Raw genomic sequence first — 16,555 nt, 5'->3', positions numbered from 1 at the left:
ACCGGTAATGACACGCGGCAGCGATCGCGCTGCCTCGTGTCATTAACCCCTTAAACACCGCGGCGTTTAAGTGTAAGTGACAGGGGGAGTCCCCTGTCACTTACCGATCGGGACCCCCGCAGTGTGACTGCGGGGGTCCCGATCGTTAAAACGGACCGCCGGAGGTCTCTCACCTTCCTCCGTGCGGTCCGATCGGTGATCTGCTGCACTGAGCCTGCACAGGCAGGCTCAATGAGCAGATCGCCGATAACACTGATCAATGCTATGCCTATGGCATAGCAATGATCAGTGTGTGTAATCACACTAGTGTATGTAAAAGTCCCCCAAAGGGACTTCAAATGTGTAAAAAAAAAGAAGTTAAAAACACTATTACACTACCCCAAAACCCCTCCTCCAATAAAAGTTGAAATCACCCCCCTTTCCCATTATATAAATAAAACATATAAAAATAAATAAATAAATAAACATATAATATACCGTAGCTTGCATAATTGTCCAATCTATTAAAATATAACAAGCGTCATTGCGAATGGAGAATGGCGTAGATGAAAAGAGGGAAAAAAGTGTGCGGATTACCCATTTTATGTTACATTATATATATAAAAAAATTCATAAAAAGTGATCAAAAAGTCCGATTTTCACAGATATGGTATTAATAAAAACTAGAGATCATGGCGGAAAAAATGACGCCCCATAAAGCCCCATAGGGGAAAAAATAAAACCGTTATAAGCGTCACAATAGGGCTATTATATTATTAACTAATTGCCAAAAAAAAAAAAGGATTTAATAAAAAAAATATATATAACAGAGAATCTGTGTAACCTGCATATGGTTGTGTTTGGGCTGACCTATAGAGCAGTGATTTTCAACCAGTGTGCCGTGGCACACTAGTGTGCCGCGACACATGGTCGGGTGTGCCGCGGGGAAAGTTCCCCAAACTATGGTGCCCCTGTGAAACAGGAGAAAACAATGGGGGAGAGAAACCTGGGGATGGGGGAGAAACAGGGGAGAGAAGCAGGGGGGAGAGAAACATGGGGATGGGGGAGAGAAGCAGGGGGGAGAGAAACATGGGGATGGGGGAGAGAAACAGCGGAGATAAGCAGGGGGGAGAGAAGTTTGGTGTAGAGAAGCAGGGGGGAGAGAAACAGCGGAGAGAAGCAGGGGGGAGAGAAGTTTGGTGTAGAGAAGCAGGGGGGAGAGAAACAGCGGAGAGAAGCAGGGGGGAGAGAAGTTTGGTGTAGAGAAGCAGGGGGGAGAGAAGTATGGTGGAGAGAAGCACGGGGGAGAGAAGCACAGGAGTGAAGCATGGAGGAGAGAAGCACAGGGGAGAAGTATAGTGGAGAGAAGCACAGGAGAAAAGCATGGGGGAGAAGTATGGTGGAGATAAGCACAGGAGAGAAGTAGGGGGGAGAGAAGCACTGGAGAGAAGTAGGGGGGAGAAGTATGGTGTAGAGAAGCACAGGAGAGAAGCACAGGGGGGAGAAGAAAACAGGCCCAGAGAGTATAAATACATTTAGAATCTATATTATTAACTATATGTATAGTATGTACTGTTTTAGTGTCATTTTGTGCCATTTTGGTTGGTGGTGTGCCCCGGGATTTTTTAAGTATAAAAAGTGTGCCGCGGCTCAAAAAAGGTTGAAAAACACTGCTATAGAGTAATAGTATCATGTCGTTTTTACCATATAATGTATTACGTAGACACAGGAACCCCCCAAACGTTACCATATTGCATTCTTTTTTACGATTTCACCTATTTATATCTTCATAAATAATATATTTGGGATTCCATCATACATGTTATGGTAAAATGAAAGACGCCATTACAAAGTACAACTATTCCTGTAAAAAACAAGCCATTACATGGCCTGTAGATAGAAAACTGAAAGTGCTGGAGCTCTTAGAAGGGGAGGAGGGAAAAACGAAAACGCAATGATCAAAATTTGCGCGGTCCACTGGGTCATTTTGGGCCTGGTCCTCAAAGGGTTAAACTTTATTTTACCTTTTTAACTTTTTTGTTCTTTCCAACAATAAATAAATAACAAAGAAGAAACGTAAACAGACTTCAAATACATAAATACAAATCATACCAATTGAAAAAACAAAAACAAAACACCTATATATCTAAATCTTCTCAAACCCACCCCCCACCTCTGTCCGCTGAGAAAAGAGGGAAGAAGAAAAACAAAACCAAAACAAAACAAAAAAAAACCTTACACAATAATATTTTTCGTACATAGTACACATCTTTCCCAGTCTCTCACATTTGGCGCTTCCTTTGATAACCAGTTCCGCACTAACACCAGCCTGGCGTAAAAAATTAATCTCACTATGGTCACTATGGAGCTCTCTCCCTAAACATTGGCATGATCACAAGTGCTGATGGCTATTATAGCAATGGAAAAAAACAAATCTGGTTCGTTCATCTCGACATGTAACCATTTACGATCTACGTACCATGTTCATGCTTATCTGTCCCAATTTCTTACTGGTGCCATTATGATAATGCTTAGTCACACTGTGCATCACTTCCTGTGTTCCACATGGAAATGCCTATTTAGCCATTCAGGACTTCCATGTGTCGAGATAGCGAGGCTAGGAACAGGAACTTACGGGATAGCCACAGTTGAGTATTAGGGCAGGTGTATATACATTTGTATTGTTTTTACTACAGCCTTAGCAAATTTAAATGTAAAAAGAATTCCATGAACAACCTCTTTAAGTCGATCTTTCCACCACATGAAAATGACGGCTTTTTTCAAGATGGCTGTCATTTTAATGAAGGCCGTATATTGGTACTGATGGGCGCAAATAATGTTCATGAACATTATACGTGGGGGCCATTATTGGTAGATGGCCATTATTTGGAGTTCAAACGATGGCTGTCCGGAAAGACAGCCATCATTTTTGCATAGCAGAAACACAGCCTAAGTGTTACCGTCGAGTATGTCGAAAGGCAGTCTGACAAGACACGGACAGTGACTCCTCCCACTGTCCCTGCCTACTTGCCACAAGACAGCCCTAGGCAGCTGGGGACAACCATGAAGAAGTTCCCTACTCTCGATACGTGGAACACAAAACACGGACAAACAAACAAACACAATAAGAGGTGTCAGACAAACCAGGTCAGCAACAGTTGGGTGGCATAGTACAAAAACAGTAAGCAGGAGAATAGTCGGGGTCAGGAGCAGAAGGTCAGGAACACAGAGAATAGAGTAAATGGATAAGGGAGCTGAGCATACGAGTAAACTCTAATAGTCATCAGGGAACTGAGAAGCCCGCTGCTATTTTCCAAGGATCAGAGACTGGGTCCAGCAGCTGACTCGACCAGCCCTGATCCCACCACCAAGTTCAGCTGAGCAGATCTAGCAGTGCAGTAATCCCTGCACCAAGAGATCTCTGAGAGGCAAAGCAGATGTGGCTGGCAAATTCAGACACAATTCAGACAGACAGAAACTTAGCGCTTCCTCGGCCACCCGGCACGGACCGAGGAGCACAAAGTCTTTTTCCTAACAATAAGGGGGTTCTCCCACAAAAGACCCTCATTACCTCTCTACTGAATAGATGATAAGCGTCCTTTTACACAGGCCGTTTATTGGTCAGGAGCATCGCTAGAGATGCTCCTGTGGCTGAAAAGGGTCAGTGATCAGCTGAAGATCAAATGCCTGATTATCAGCTGATTGCATCTTTTGTGCCTGCTTACAAATTTATATTTATTGGCTGCTCATCTCCCTGTGTAAAAATGGGGTTGTGCAGCTGATGTATCTGTGCTGTCAGTTTCCAGATCAAAAGCAACAGTCTATATATACCAGCTCCATTGCTTGTGATCCGGCATCTGGTTCTCCGGTCCTCCGGCTGCAGTTGGAACTTCAGGCCATCACCTTTTTCAGAATGAGGAGGCGGGTCTGAAGATACAGTGGTCGCCAAAAATGAGACATCCAGGGAACAGGATCACAAACAAAGTGAGTAGTATTTATATACTGCTGCTTGTAATCTGGAAACTGACAGCGCAGATATATACATAACTGTGATGTCAATTTCCAGGACTGCATGAGCGATCCAAGGATCGTTCATGCAGCCGATCTATGCAGCACAGCAAACAAGCCACCAATCTCGCTTATCGGCGCTTGTTTGTGGCCCTTACTGATGGGAAATCTATCTGTATAAATAAAACCTACGTTTTTGATCCGTGAATGAATGCTGGGACCACCATTAATAGGGGTACTGTGTCTCCACATTTGAATTAAATGATGGCCAACAATAAGATCTAGGTTGATTTACAATGCTGGATTTATATATGTTGACTAATGCTTTGTGGTTTAAGTAGTAACTTTAGTGTGTACTTTATAAACTGGACCTTATTTCCTTTCTGGTGTATAGCTGAAGCACATGACATGACAGCATTTTGCATTGATTTATCACCAACGGCAGTTTAAACTAATTCCTTATTGAGCTTCACGTCTCTTTCACTTAAGATGTAAATAAGTCTATAAAATATGGCACATACATATAAACAAGACATATTTTTAGTACCACAACAAAAACTGATTAACATATGAAACTATAAATAGGAGTTTGTAAATCATTTATACAGTATCTTAATTAAAAGAGCTAAATAAAATAAACCTGCAATTAGAGATAAGCGAAACGAATCAGGCAAAGCCACATTCTCTGCGAATCGCAACGTCAATTTGCCTTGTTCTCCGAAACAAATTCACAGCCGATTTGTTACCAAATTAACTAAACATAGCGGCCGCACATTAGCTTACTGTACCGTCACTTAGTGGGAGCAAGGCATTACCCATAATCCCTTGCTCCCATCCAATCACCTGCAAGCCCCTCTGTTATGTCAGCACCTCCCCTTCATCCTCTATATAAGGTGATTCGCTTCCTGGAGAAGGTCCGTTGGCTGTGTGTAGCGGAGAGTATGTTGCAGTAGGCAGGGAGAGCAATAGCGAGATATAGGGACAGAGAGGAGAGGGTAGTAGGTTGGATTTTTGGGTTGTGGATTGATTGTGGATGGTTTTCTGGTCCAATATACAAATTAACTGGGTGCTGGTTTTGCATTGAAGCAAGTTATTGGGTAAGCATAACAAGTGACTAAATACTGTTAAGACAGCGTTTCACCTAATAAATCACTGGGAGCTGTGAATACATTTGCATTACAAAAACATTTATTATTCCCTTTAAAAATAAATACACGATGTCCAAGCATGCCCAAAATTCTTTCTCTTATCAGCGTCACAGAAGGTGGTTTCAGTTAAAGGTTTGTGGGAGGGGTGTCTGAGACCCAATTACAATTGCCAGCGCCTTCAGCAAGAGAGCTGCTTCACTAGACACTGGATTCGGAGGACCTTTTTGAAGAAGCTCCTAAGAGGCAACAATTTGAAGGAAGCGTTGAAACTCACAGGGTTGATGTGCCCAAATTTGTTGTTTTCATCCCAACAGTTTTTCTACGAATTTTCATGTTCCAAAATTCTAGCTACTTATGGCACTTTACTAGAAGAAACCCAAACATCCCTTACAAATGGCATTCTTAACCCCATGAAGTAGGGATGCCTACAGATTTTTCATGTGGAATATAAGCAGTTTATTTAATATTCCTGTGAGGTATTTTGGTGCATGTGGGGCAGAACTATCACCCTCGGTGAACCAATCTTACCTGGCCAGCCCACCTGTTCTAACTTATTCTATCAGAGCGGTGCTGAGCACCACCCCAATATTTATTAGAAGGGATGGGATGGGCTGGGCAGGGCAGATATGTGCTGTAGCCCTGACTTCCAGTGCACCAAAACACCTTATTAGCACATTTCATAAACTGCTAATATCATGTAAACAGTGCAGAAGATAAAGGTAAGAAACTTATCTTTATCCCCAGCACCCTGTGCCCTATATAGTGACATAGCAGGTTAGATGCTTTTTCTTCCCAAATCTTAGAGGTCAGAAAAATCCAATAGAATTGTGTACATAGGGAAAATTAACGTAAAAAAAATACCAATTGGATCACAAAGAAACCCAGGTTGCTCTTAAAGGGACCCAGGTCGCTCTTAAAGGGACCCACATTGCTCTTAAAAGGGACCACGTCGCTCTTAAAGAAACCCAGGCTGCTCTTAAAGGGACAGAGCTCGCTCTTAAAGAGACCCAGGTTGCTCTTAAAGGGACCCATTTTTCTCTTAAAGGGACCCAGGTTGCTCTTAAATGGACCCATTTTGCTCTTAAAGGGACCTAGATCACTTTTAAAGGGACCCAGGTCACTCTTAAAAGGGACCCACATCGCTCTTAAAAGGGACCCACTTCACTCTTAAAAGGGATCCACGTCGCTCTTAAAGTGACCCAGGTCGCTCTTAATGGGACCCTGGTTGCTCTTAAAGGGACTCAGGTCGCTCTTAAAAGGACCCAGGTTGCTCTTAAAGGGACCCATTTCACTCTTAAAGGGGCCCAGATCACTCTTAAAGGGATCCAGGACGCTCTTAAAGGGACCTATGTCGCTCCTAAAGGGACCTACGTCGCTCTTAAAGGGACCCTGGTCGCTCATAAAGGGACCTACGTTGCTCTTAAAGGGACCCAGGTCACTCTTAAAGGGACCCAGGTCGCTCTTAAAGGGACCCAGGTCGCTCTTGAAGGGACCCATGTCGCTCTTAAAGGGACCCAGGTCGCTCTTTAGGAGCAACCCAATTCCATTTAAGAGCGACCCGGGTCCCTTTAAGAGCGACCCGGGTCCCTTTAAGAGCAAAATGGGTCCCTTTAAGATTGACTTGGGTCCCGTCCCTTTAAGAGCAACCTGGGTCCCTTTAAGAGCGACTTGGGTCCCTTTAAGAGCGACATGGGTCCCTTTAAGAGCGACTTGGTTCCCTTTAAGAGCGACCTGTGTCCCATTAGGAGCGACCTGGGTCCCGTCCCTTTAAGAGCAACCTTGGTCCCTTTAAGAGCGACAAGGGTCCCTTTAACCTCTTAAGGACATATGACATACCCGTACGTCATATGTCCTCATTAGCACTTCAAAGCGGGGCCGCGCGGTGACGTGTGTAGCCCGGGACCGCCGCTATTAGCGGGCATGGTCTGATCGCCGTGCCCGCTAATTAGCTAATCGGAGGCAGCTGTCAAAGTTGACAGCTGCCTCCGATTACCGGAGGCAACCTTTCCCTGGGGTCTAGTGGGGGAGATCGCTCCTCCGGGATGTTGTCGATCTCCCTGTCTGATGCCGGCCGGGGACTCATACAAGATGGCGCCGTCCCCGACTCGGCACTCGTTTTTTTCCGGCTGCAGCAGCCGAAAGCAAACGAGTGCCTATCTCATTGATCTTTGCTGTATATCTATACAGCAAAGATCTTAATGAGACATCAAAGTATATATACTAGAAGTCCCCCAGGGGGGCTTCTAGTATATGTGCAAAAAAAAAAAAAAAGTGTTGTTTATAGTAAAAAGCCCCCTCCCCTAATAAAAGTCTGAATCACCCCCCTTTTCCCAGGTTTTAAATAAAAGTAAACAAATAAATAAACATGTTTGGTATCGCCGCATGCGTAATCGCCTGAACTATTAATTAATCACATTCCTGATCTCGCACGGTAAACGGCGTCAGTGCAAAAAAAATCCCAAAGTGAAAAATTGTGCATTTTTGGTCGCGATCAAAAAGTCGTATATGCGCATTCAAGGTACCGATAGGAAGAACACATCATGGCGCAAAAAATGAGACCTGACACAGCCCCATAGACCCAAGAATAAAAGCGTTATAAGCCTGGGAATGGAGCGATTTTAAGGAACGTATATTTGTTAACAATGGTTTTAATTTTTTATAGGCCATGTTATATATCGTTTTAATCGTAACAACTTGAGGAACATGCATAACTAGTCAGTTTTACCACAGGGCGAATGGCGTAAAAACACAGTTCCCCAAATAAAAGAAATGCGTATTTTTTTTCCAATTTCACCACACATTGAATTTTTTTCTGGTTTCGTAGTGTACCAAATGCAAAAATTCAGCCTGTCATTGCAAAGTACAATTAGTCACGCAAAAAATAAGGGCTCATGTGGGTTTCTAGGTGGAAAAATGCAAGTGCTATGGCCTTTTAAACACAAGGAGGAAAAACTGAAAACGCAAAAACGAAAATGGGCCCCGTCCTTAAAGGGTTAAGAGCGATTTGGATCCCTTCAAGAGCGACTTGGGTCCCTTTAAGAGCGCCTCTGCAACTTATTATGGTAAAGATCATTGCTCGGTCACCATGACAATCTTACTCATGTCAGTGAGACAAAATCGTTAAGGACCTTCCATATATTACATTTTCTATTGGCCAATAGTGGACATGTGACTGTGGGGATGTTGTGATACATTGACTTACAGGACCTTAGAGTTCCTATTGGCTGCTATATTTCAGCTATTTGCATATGTGCTGTGATTGGCTGTTAGCAGTTAGAGTGTGGCCATTATTTCCAATGGGCCATTATTTTCTATGGGAAATCTATCGTAAATTTCTTAAAAACGACAAATCTGATTGAAACGAAAAATAGATAGCACACCTCACACCGCCGAGTGCTTCGAAACGCAGTTTGAAGGGAGTCTGTGGGCAAAGCCGTCCGGGCTGTATTACACGCAGAAAAATGGCTGGAAGAAGAAACGGAAGAAGAATACGGATTACAATATAGTGCTTTTTCAAGCACTATAATAAATCTGTCCCCAACCACTTACAGAGCTGTTGGCACAACTGCATAGATATAAGCATACAGAACAATGAAAGCCTTTTTGAAGTACCATTATTGTCTGTGCCAGTGGTTTTATTTTCTTTAAAAATAAAAAATCTTCATTCATGCTTTGAATAATTTGATGGGGGTGGGGTCCACCATTTTCTGCTCCCTTGCACTGACACACCTCACTGTTTTGTATGAATAAAGGCTTTTTTAAATTCTATTTTAAGTTAAAAACAGATTTTGAAATGTCAGTCTTTAATTTTATTTAATTTTTTTTACTAATTATATTAAAGTTTACAAAGAAATATACAGGATGAGACCTTTATGTGGGCTGATAAAGACTATTACAAAGGTTTTAACGCCCGTTGTTACAGAAAATATAGGTCTCATATGTCCGCATCCTGGATTAACTAAAGAACACATCAGTTAGGAGATGCCTTAGCATATTTAAAAGTGATCCAAGGGGACAATGAAAGTGGGTTCATTGTCCAAAATTTTGACAAATGTGTTTGACAGAGTGTTTATAGAAGTGGGAGTTTTAAAATCCACTAGTTAGTCAAAGATTTGCTTTCAGAGAGGGGTGATGATTGGACACCCCCACCAAATGTGTAGTTGGGTAGCTATTTGTGAGCATCCTCGCCAACATAGATTAAAATATTGTGAAGTCATGTGTGCTATTCTGGCGGGGGTATGGTTCTATCTACTTTGAATTTTTCTGAACATTGTCTGGTACTCCTAGGTCTCACTCTATGTGAGCTGTATGGCACTACTATTCATGTTCAGTGGAAATTCTATGGTAAAGCAAAACAAATGGTAATAGTGCTAATAATAAAGATGGATCTCTTAACACCCCAGGATATTGTTGATCTTGCCTGTATTTATGTCCAATATTTTTTAAAGGTTTATCAACACTGCAAGCTGTGCTGGATTCTGCAGCTGAGAAGAAATGGCAAGTGACAGCAATCAATGTAGGCAACATTAATAATGACAGGAAAGATGAGACGTACCGATCCCTCTTCCAGGATCTGGAAATAAAAAAGGAAAGGCGGGTGATTCTAGACTGTGAAAGGGACAAAGTAAATGACATTGTGGATCAGGTCTGTCACATATTTTTTATTTTATATCTGTGTTGTGTATATGTAATAATGTGCAATAATACAAATACAATACAATACAATACAAATACTTTTTTGTATTTAGTGTTAGGTAGCCTACACTTGTAAGTCTCTCGTTGTAAATCAGTAAAATATATTATTAATAAATCATAAAAGTCTTGGATTTTTTTTCTTTGTATATATTTAATTGTAAATTTAATTTAATTGAATTTAATTTGTAAGTTTATCTGAAGACTGACTTGAATTATTTTGTTCCTTGGTCCTAGGTAATAACCATTGGTAAACATGTAAAAGGATACCATTATATCATAGCAAATCTGGTAAGTGTTCCTTAAAATTTGTTTCACGTCATTTTTTTTTTCTGCTCATTTACTTAGCTTATTTAGACAAGTTATTATTTACATCAAAAGTGAGTATGCCATGCTGTATTGGCTCCAAAGGGTTTTCCTAACTTGTAAAATTATTGTCAGGACAGGGGAGGGAGGGACAAGACACAACAATGAGCCCTGATGCTGAACCCACCAACTGTCCCTACCTACTTACCTCAATCGGCCCTAGGAGGCCATGGATAACTACGAATATGTTCCCTATACTGAGTACGTGAAACATAGAACAAGACAGATGGACAAACACAATATAGGATAGTCAAACAGGCAGGGTCAAAACCAAACAGGCAGCGCAGTACAAAACAAGTAACAATCGGATAGTCAAAAGTCAAAGCCAGAGGTCAGGTAACACAGAGGAGCAATCAGAGGGAGTTAGGATGGGGAGCGCAGGAATAGACAAGGGGGAGCTGGAATCAGGGTGTTAATCTTATAGCCAGCACTGGGACTGTGCCTCAGCTTAGTTTTATGCTGACCAAATGCCCGATCCGGATCCCCATTGCACCAGCGCTCTGATCTTCCAGGTTGCAGACAGGCAGAGGAACCCATGAATCACACAGACAACACAGGTGCATTATCAAGTTCAGCAGCTACTCAGCTTAACTCCTGCATTGCCAGAAGCTGAGAAGCAATCGGGTGTGGCACACAAAAGCAAACACCAGTCCCAGTTCACACCAGGCTACTGCACATTCCTGACAATTATCCCCTATCCACAGGTTAAGCAACAACTATTTGATAGCAAGGGGTCTGACTGCTGGGACTTTCCATGACTTCAAACATAATAATTTGAGTCTCCCATTAAAATGAAGTGATGGATCATGGCTCTATTCATTCTTTGAGCCACAAAGACAACTAAAGGCTGTGCTCAGTTAGTGAAGTGAATGAATAGAGTGACTTGGGTCCCCATTCTCGAGAGGGGGGGGGGGAAGCAATAGTAAAACTCCTTGTGATCATATAGTTATCCCCTATCCTGTGTAAAAAAAATGTTTCCCCCCACTAAGGTAGCTGTATGGAAGCTCATTTTTTTGTGCCTCTATATTTTGTTTTATCAGTACCATCTTTATGTAGTGTAGGGGAGTTGCTCACGTATAGCTAGGTAGCGGTCGCAGACAGAGGAAAACAGGCAATTCACAGTTCAAATCTTAGTGTTTATTCACACCACAAAAACAAGTGGAACAAAAATCCAGCATTACCTTCATGCTGCCATCACCCATAAGTGCAGTTCCAGCTTGGCCTTTAAAGCAGTAACAGAAGTTCTAAGTGTTGGTTCAGACCTTACAGCAGCAGCTGCCTTGTACACAGTCCATGTGTCTGAACACAGTCCAACCAGTCCTCCTAGACAGATCACATAGGTGTACTCCAGACTTGAGCACACACCACCTCTCTCTGCCCTCACTCCCAGCTCAGCTTTCTATGTTGGGAAATGCCTAAAAACCTGGAATGGCTTAATAACTCCAGTCCAGTCCTTGAACCTAGCTCTCTGCATTCCTCAGAGCAAGACAAGCTGAGAGGAAAATACCTCCCATCCAGCAACAACCCCCGGACTATGTTACATACCCCCCCCCCCCCTTTGTTCAACCTTGAGGGGGTGAACACTTGCCAAACAATGCACTCGGGACAGGGCATCTGCATTCCCTTGTAATTGGCCTGCTCTGTGTTCTACCGTGAACTTGAAGTTCTGTAGTGACAAGAACCATCTGGTGACCCGAGCGTTCCTCTCCTTCGCCTGGCTCATCCACTTGAGAGGTGAATGGTCAGTCACCAGACGAAAATTCCTCCCCAATAGGTAATAACGGAGAGACTCCAGTGCCCACTTGATGGCTAGGCATTCCCTCTCCACTATACTGTACCTGGTTTCGGCTGGGGTAAGCTTGCGACTCAGGTATCCAACGGGATGTTCTTCCCCGTTAACCTCCTGAGACAGTACAGCCCCGAGGCCCACTTCAGAGGCATTGGTCTGTACTACAAAGTCCCTTTTGAAGTCAGGTGTCACCAGGACTGGTGACCCACACAAAGCAGACTTCAAAGCTGAAAAAGCCTTTTCAGCTTGGTCATTCCAGCGTACCGACTTATGTCCCTTCAAGAGCCCTGTCAATGGAGCTGCCAAAGTAGCGAAATGGGGAATAAACCTCATATAATATCCCACCAAACCCAGGAACGATTTTACTTGCCGGATAGTGACAGGCCTTGGCCAACCCTGTATCGCCTCTACCTTATTCATCTGGGGTTTGATGACTCCGCGCCCAATGACATAGCCTAAGTATCGGGCCTCCTCTAACCCTATGGCACATTTCTTTGGGTTAGCAGTTAGTCCCGCCCTACGGAGTGAGTCTATTACAGCCTGTACCTTCGCTAGATGACTCTCCCAGTCAGTACTGAAAATGACAATATCGTCAAGGTACGCCGAGGCATACTGACGATGTGGACGAAGAACAATATCCATTAAACGCTGGAATGTGGCCGGAGCACCATGAAGACCAAAAGGTAATACCTTATACTGATATAGCCCCTCGGGTGTTACAAAGGCCGTTTTCTCCTTGGCAGCCTCCGTCAAGGGCACTTGCCAGTACCCTTTGGTGAGGTCCAAGGTGGAAAAATACCTGGCCTGTCCTAAACGCTCAATTAACTCATCCACCCGGGGTATAGGATAGGCGTCAAATTTAGAGACCTCGTTTAGCTTACGAAAATCATTGCAAAAACGTAAAGTTCCATCCGGTTTGGGTATTAATACTATCGGGCTGGCCCACTCACTCTTAGATTCTTCAATCACGTCCAGCTGTAGCATCAACTGTACCTCCTCTGCGATGGCTTGGCGCCGAGCCTCGGGTACCCGGTACGGCTTTAGCCGGATTTTCACCCCAGGCTCGGTGACAATGTCAAGTTGGATTACGGAGGTACGCCCAGGGAGGTCCGAGAACACGTCCGTGTTCCGACTAATGAACTCCTTGGCTTCCTGAGCCTGTTTCGGTGAAAGGCTGTCAGCAACACGTACTCTGGCAGCTGCTTCCCCTGAAACAATCGGAGGAGCTAGCTTCCCTTCATCTAAACATACCGATTGTGGGCAGCCAACACAAGTCTCTCTATCCTTCCATGGCTTCAGTAAATTGACATGGTAGATCTGCTGCGGTTTCCGCCGACCAGGCTGATGTACCTTGTAATTTACGTTGCTTACTTTCTCCAGAATTTCGTAGGGGCCCTGCCACCTCGCAAGGAACTTGCTGTCTACAGTCGGTACGAGAACCAAAACCCGATCTCCTGGGTTAAAGTTCCGGACCTGAGCTGCTCTATTGTAGACCTGACTCTGGGCTTGCTGAGCTGCCTCCATATGTTCCCTGACAAGGGGCATCACTGTCTCCATCCGCTCCTGCATTTTAGTAACATACTCAATGACACTCTTGTGTGGAGTAGTCTGTTGCTCCCACGCCTCTTTGGCCACGTCGAGCAAGCCTCGGGGGTGTCTGCCATAAAGAAGTTCGAAGGGCGAGAACCCAGTAGAGGCCTGGGGCACTTCTCGCACTGCAAACTTTAAATAGGGCAGAAGCAGGTCCCAGTCCCTCCCATCCTTAGACACTGCTCTTTTCAGCATATTTTTCAAAGTTTGATTAAACCTCTCCACAAGACCATCCGTTTGGGGGTGGTAAACAGATGTCCTTAACTGTTTAATGCCAAGCAACTTGCAGACTTCCTTCATGACCTTAGACATGAAGGGAGTCCCCTGGTCTGTCAGTATCTCTCTAGGTAACCCTACCCTTGAAAACATCTCCATTAATTCCTTAGCTATGAGTTTGGCAGAGGTATGGCGCAGCGGCACCGCCTCCGGGTACCGGGTTGCATAGTCAATAACTACTAAGATGTGTTGGTGACCCCTAGCAGACTTTGGAACTGGACCAACGAGGTCCATGGCAATCCTCTCGAATGGTACCTCTATAATCGGGAGGGGTACTAGAGGACTGCGGAAGTGCTGCTGGGGGCTAGTTATCTGACAGGTCGGACAAGACTTACAAAATTCCTCCACCTCTTTGAATACCCCAGGCCAATAAAACCCCTGCTGTATACGGTCCTGGGTTTTCTGTGCCCCAAGGTGTCCACCTAACACATGTTGGTGAGCAAGATTTAGTACCAGGTGATGATATGCCTGGGGCACTAATAATTGTTCAACATTCTCCCCACGTAGTTGAGTGACACAATATAACATATTGTGGTGAACCACAAAACAAGGAAATATAGCCTCAGCTCCTTGTTGTTGTGCTTCACCATCGACCATTAAGACACTCCCCCGTGCTCGGGACAGAGTCGGGTCCCGGAGTTGCGCCGTGCCAAAATTGTCACCAGAGATGTCCAGATCTGACAATTCGGGGCCCGGTGGCAAGTCCTCTACATCCCCAACCATTACATTCACTGGAATTGTCTCCACCTCATCCACCGAAGTGGCGGTCACCCCTACGGCTGGCCCTTCTATCTCGGGGGCCCATGGTTCTGGCTTAACATCTGGATTAGGACCCTCAGCTACTGCTCTGCCTGACTCTTGGGGACAGACATTCAAAAATGAAGGCCACAATGCAGAGAATAAGGGAAAGTCTCTTCCTATTATCAGGTCATATGGCAGATTCAACGCTACTGCCACCTCATGGACTTTCTCCCCTGCAGGAGTTTTTATTACCACCTGGGCAGTAGGATAGTCTTTCATTCAAGTCTCCATGAATACACAACACTCCAACTTTGCGCTTAGTGAACTGAGATGGAAGCGCCAGGGTATCCCGTACTAGGGTCACCAGGCTCCCCGAGTCCAGTAGAGCATTGACCCTGCACCTGCCGATAGACACTGGGCACATGGGAGGTGCCCTATCCTTGTCCGGGAGGTTAGCGGTACATACACTAACAGCAGGTCGGGCATAGAAGGATGTCCGGCGAGTATAGCCACAGTCCATAGGCTCAGAGGTTAAGGGGCACCTTTCTGCAACATGTCCCGGACCATTACAGCGCCAACAGCGGATAATGGGGACCTCATGTAACCTTGGGGAACGTTGGTTTGGTGGGGAGCTACTCCCAGCAGGAGGTTGAAGCTTTTTCTCAGCCACTGCAAGTGGGGGTATGGGACGGGGTGGCCTCTGGCCAGGGGTACAGTCTCGCACCAAGTCTTGGGTAGCTACATAACGTTCCACCAGACCAACCAGCTGGTCTAAATTGCCTGGGTTACCTTGGCCTACCCAGCGCTGGATAGTGACCGGCAGACTGCGCACAAATCGGTCAACCACCACCCTCTCCACTATTTGGGCTGGAGTTAAAGTCTCGGGCTGGAGCCATTTCTTTACCAGGTGCAGCAGGTCATAGGCTTGAGACCTGGCGGCTCTGGATTCCACAAACCGCCACTGATTTACACGTTGGGCCCGAACATATATATTGACCCCCAAGCGTGCCAGGATCTCACCTTTCAGCTTTTGGTAGTCCTGGGCGTACTCCCGAGTGAGGTCAAAGTATGCCTTTAGTGCATCTCCTGTGAGAAATGGGGCAACCACTTCAGCCCACTGGTCAGGCTGGAGACCCTCTCGCTCAGCCGTTCTCTCGAACACTCCCAGAAAGGCCTCCACATCATCCTCTGCCGTTACCTTTCTCAGCGCCGTCCGGACTCTCTCTCTGGCGGCAGGCTGTAGCTGGGAAACCACTGGCGGAGACTCACGAATGGCCACCATTTGTTGTAACAGCAATTTGTTAGTCTCTTGCTGCTGGGCATTAGTCTCTTGCTGCCGTATATTAGCCTGTTGCAGCTGGGCATTAGTCTGTTGCAGCTGGGCATTAGTCTCTTGCTGCTGGGTATTAGCCCGCACCAGCTGTTTAATCAACTCCTCCATCTTGTCTGGAGATGCCGGCTGAAGCTTTGCAGGCTTAATCCAGGACATGCAATGGTGCCAGGAAAAAAATATGAAAAAAAAACTCAGTTTTTTCTCCTGCTTCACTGCGTATGCCCGCTCCAAGCCACCATATGTAGGGGAGTTGCTCAGGTATAGCTAGATAGCGGTCGCAGACAGAGGAAAACAGGCAATTCACAGTTCAAATCTTAGTGTTTATTCACACCACAAAAACAAATGGAACAAAAATCCAGCATTACCTTCATGCTGCCATCACCCATAAGTGCAGTTCCAGCTTGGCCTTTAAAGCAGTAACAGAAGTTCTAAGTGTTGGTTCAGACCTTACAGCAGCAGCTGCCTTGTACACAGTCCATGTGTCTGAACACAGTCCAACCAGTCCTCCTAGACAGATTACATAGGTGTACTCCAGACTTGAGCACACACCACCTCTCTCTGCCCTCACTCCCAGCTCAGCTTTCTATGTTGGGAAATGCCTAAAAACCTGGAATGGCTTAATAACTCCAGTCC

At 44.9% G+C, this 16,555-nt stretch overlaps 1 protein-coding gene across 3 annotated transcripts in view; it reads left to right on the top strand.

Annotated features, from left to right (window-relative positions):
• The window catches only part of GRIA2 (glutamate ionotropic receptor AMPA type subunit 2), a 158,395-nt gene that overhangs the window by 63,240 nt on the left and 78,600 nt on the right, over positions 1-16,555 (top strand). For all 3 annotated transcript variants that reach the window (XM_069976623.1, XM_069976625.1, XM_069976624.1), the window contains exons 4-5: positions 9,584-9,780; positions 10,065-10,118. In XM_069976623.1, the coding sequence (XP_069832724.1) occupies positions 9,584-9,780; positions 10,065-10,118 (251 nt within the window). The remainder of the gene's footprint in view (positions 1-9,583; positions 9,781-10,064; positions 10,119-16,555) is intronic.

Source organism: Dendropsophus ebraccatus, chromosome 7 (genome assembly GCF_027789765.1).
Source record: "Dendropsophus ebraccatus isolate aDenEbr1 chromosome 7, aDenEbr1.pat, whole genome shotgun sequence".
NCBI lineage: Eukaryota > Metazoa > Chordata > Amphibia > Anura > Hylidae > Dendropsophus > Dendropsophus ebraccatus.
This window is presented reverse-complemented; position numbering and strand designations above follow the sequence as displayed.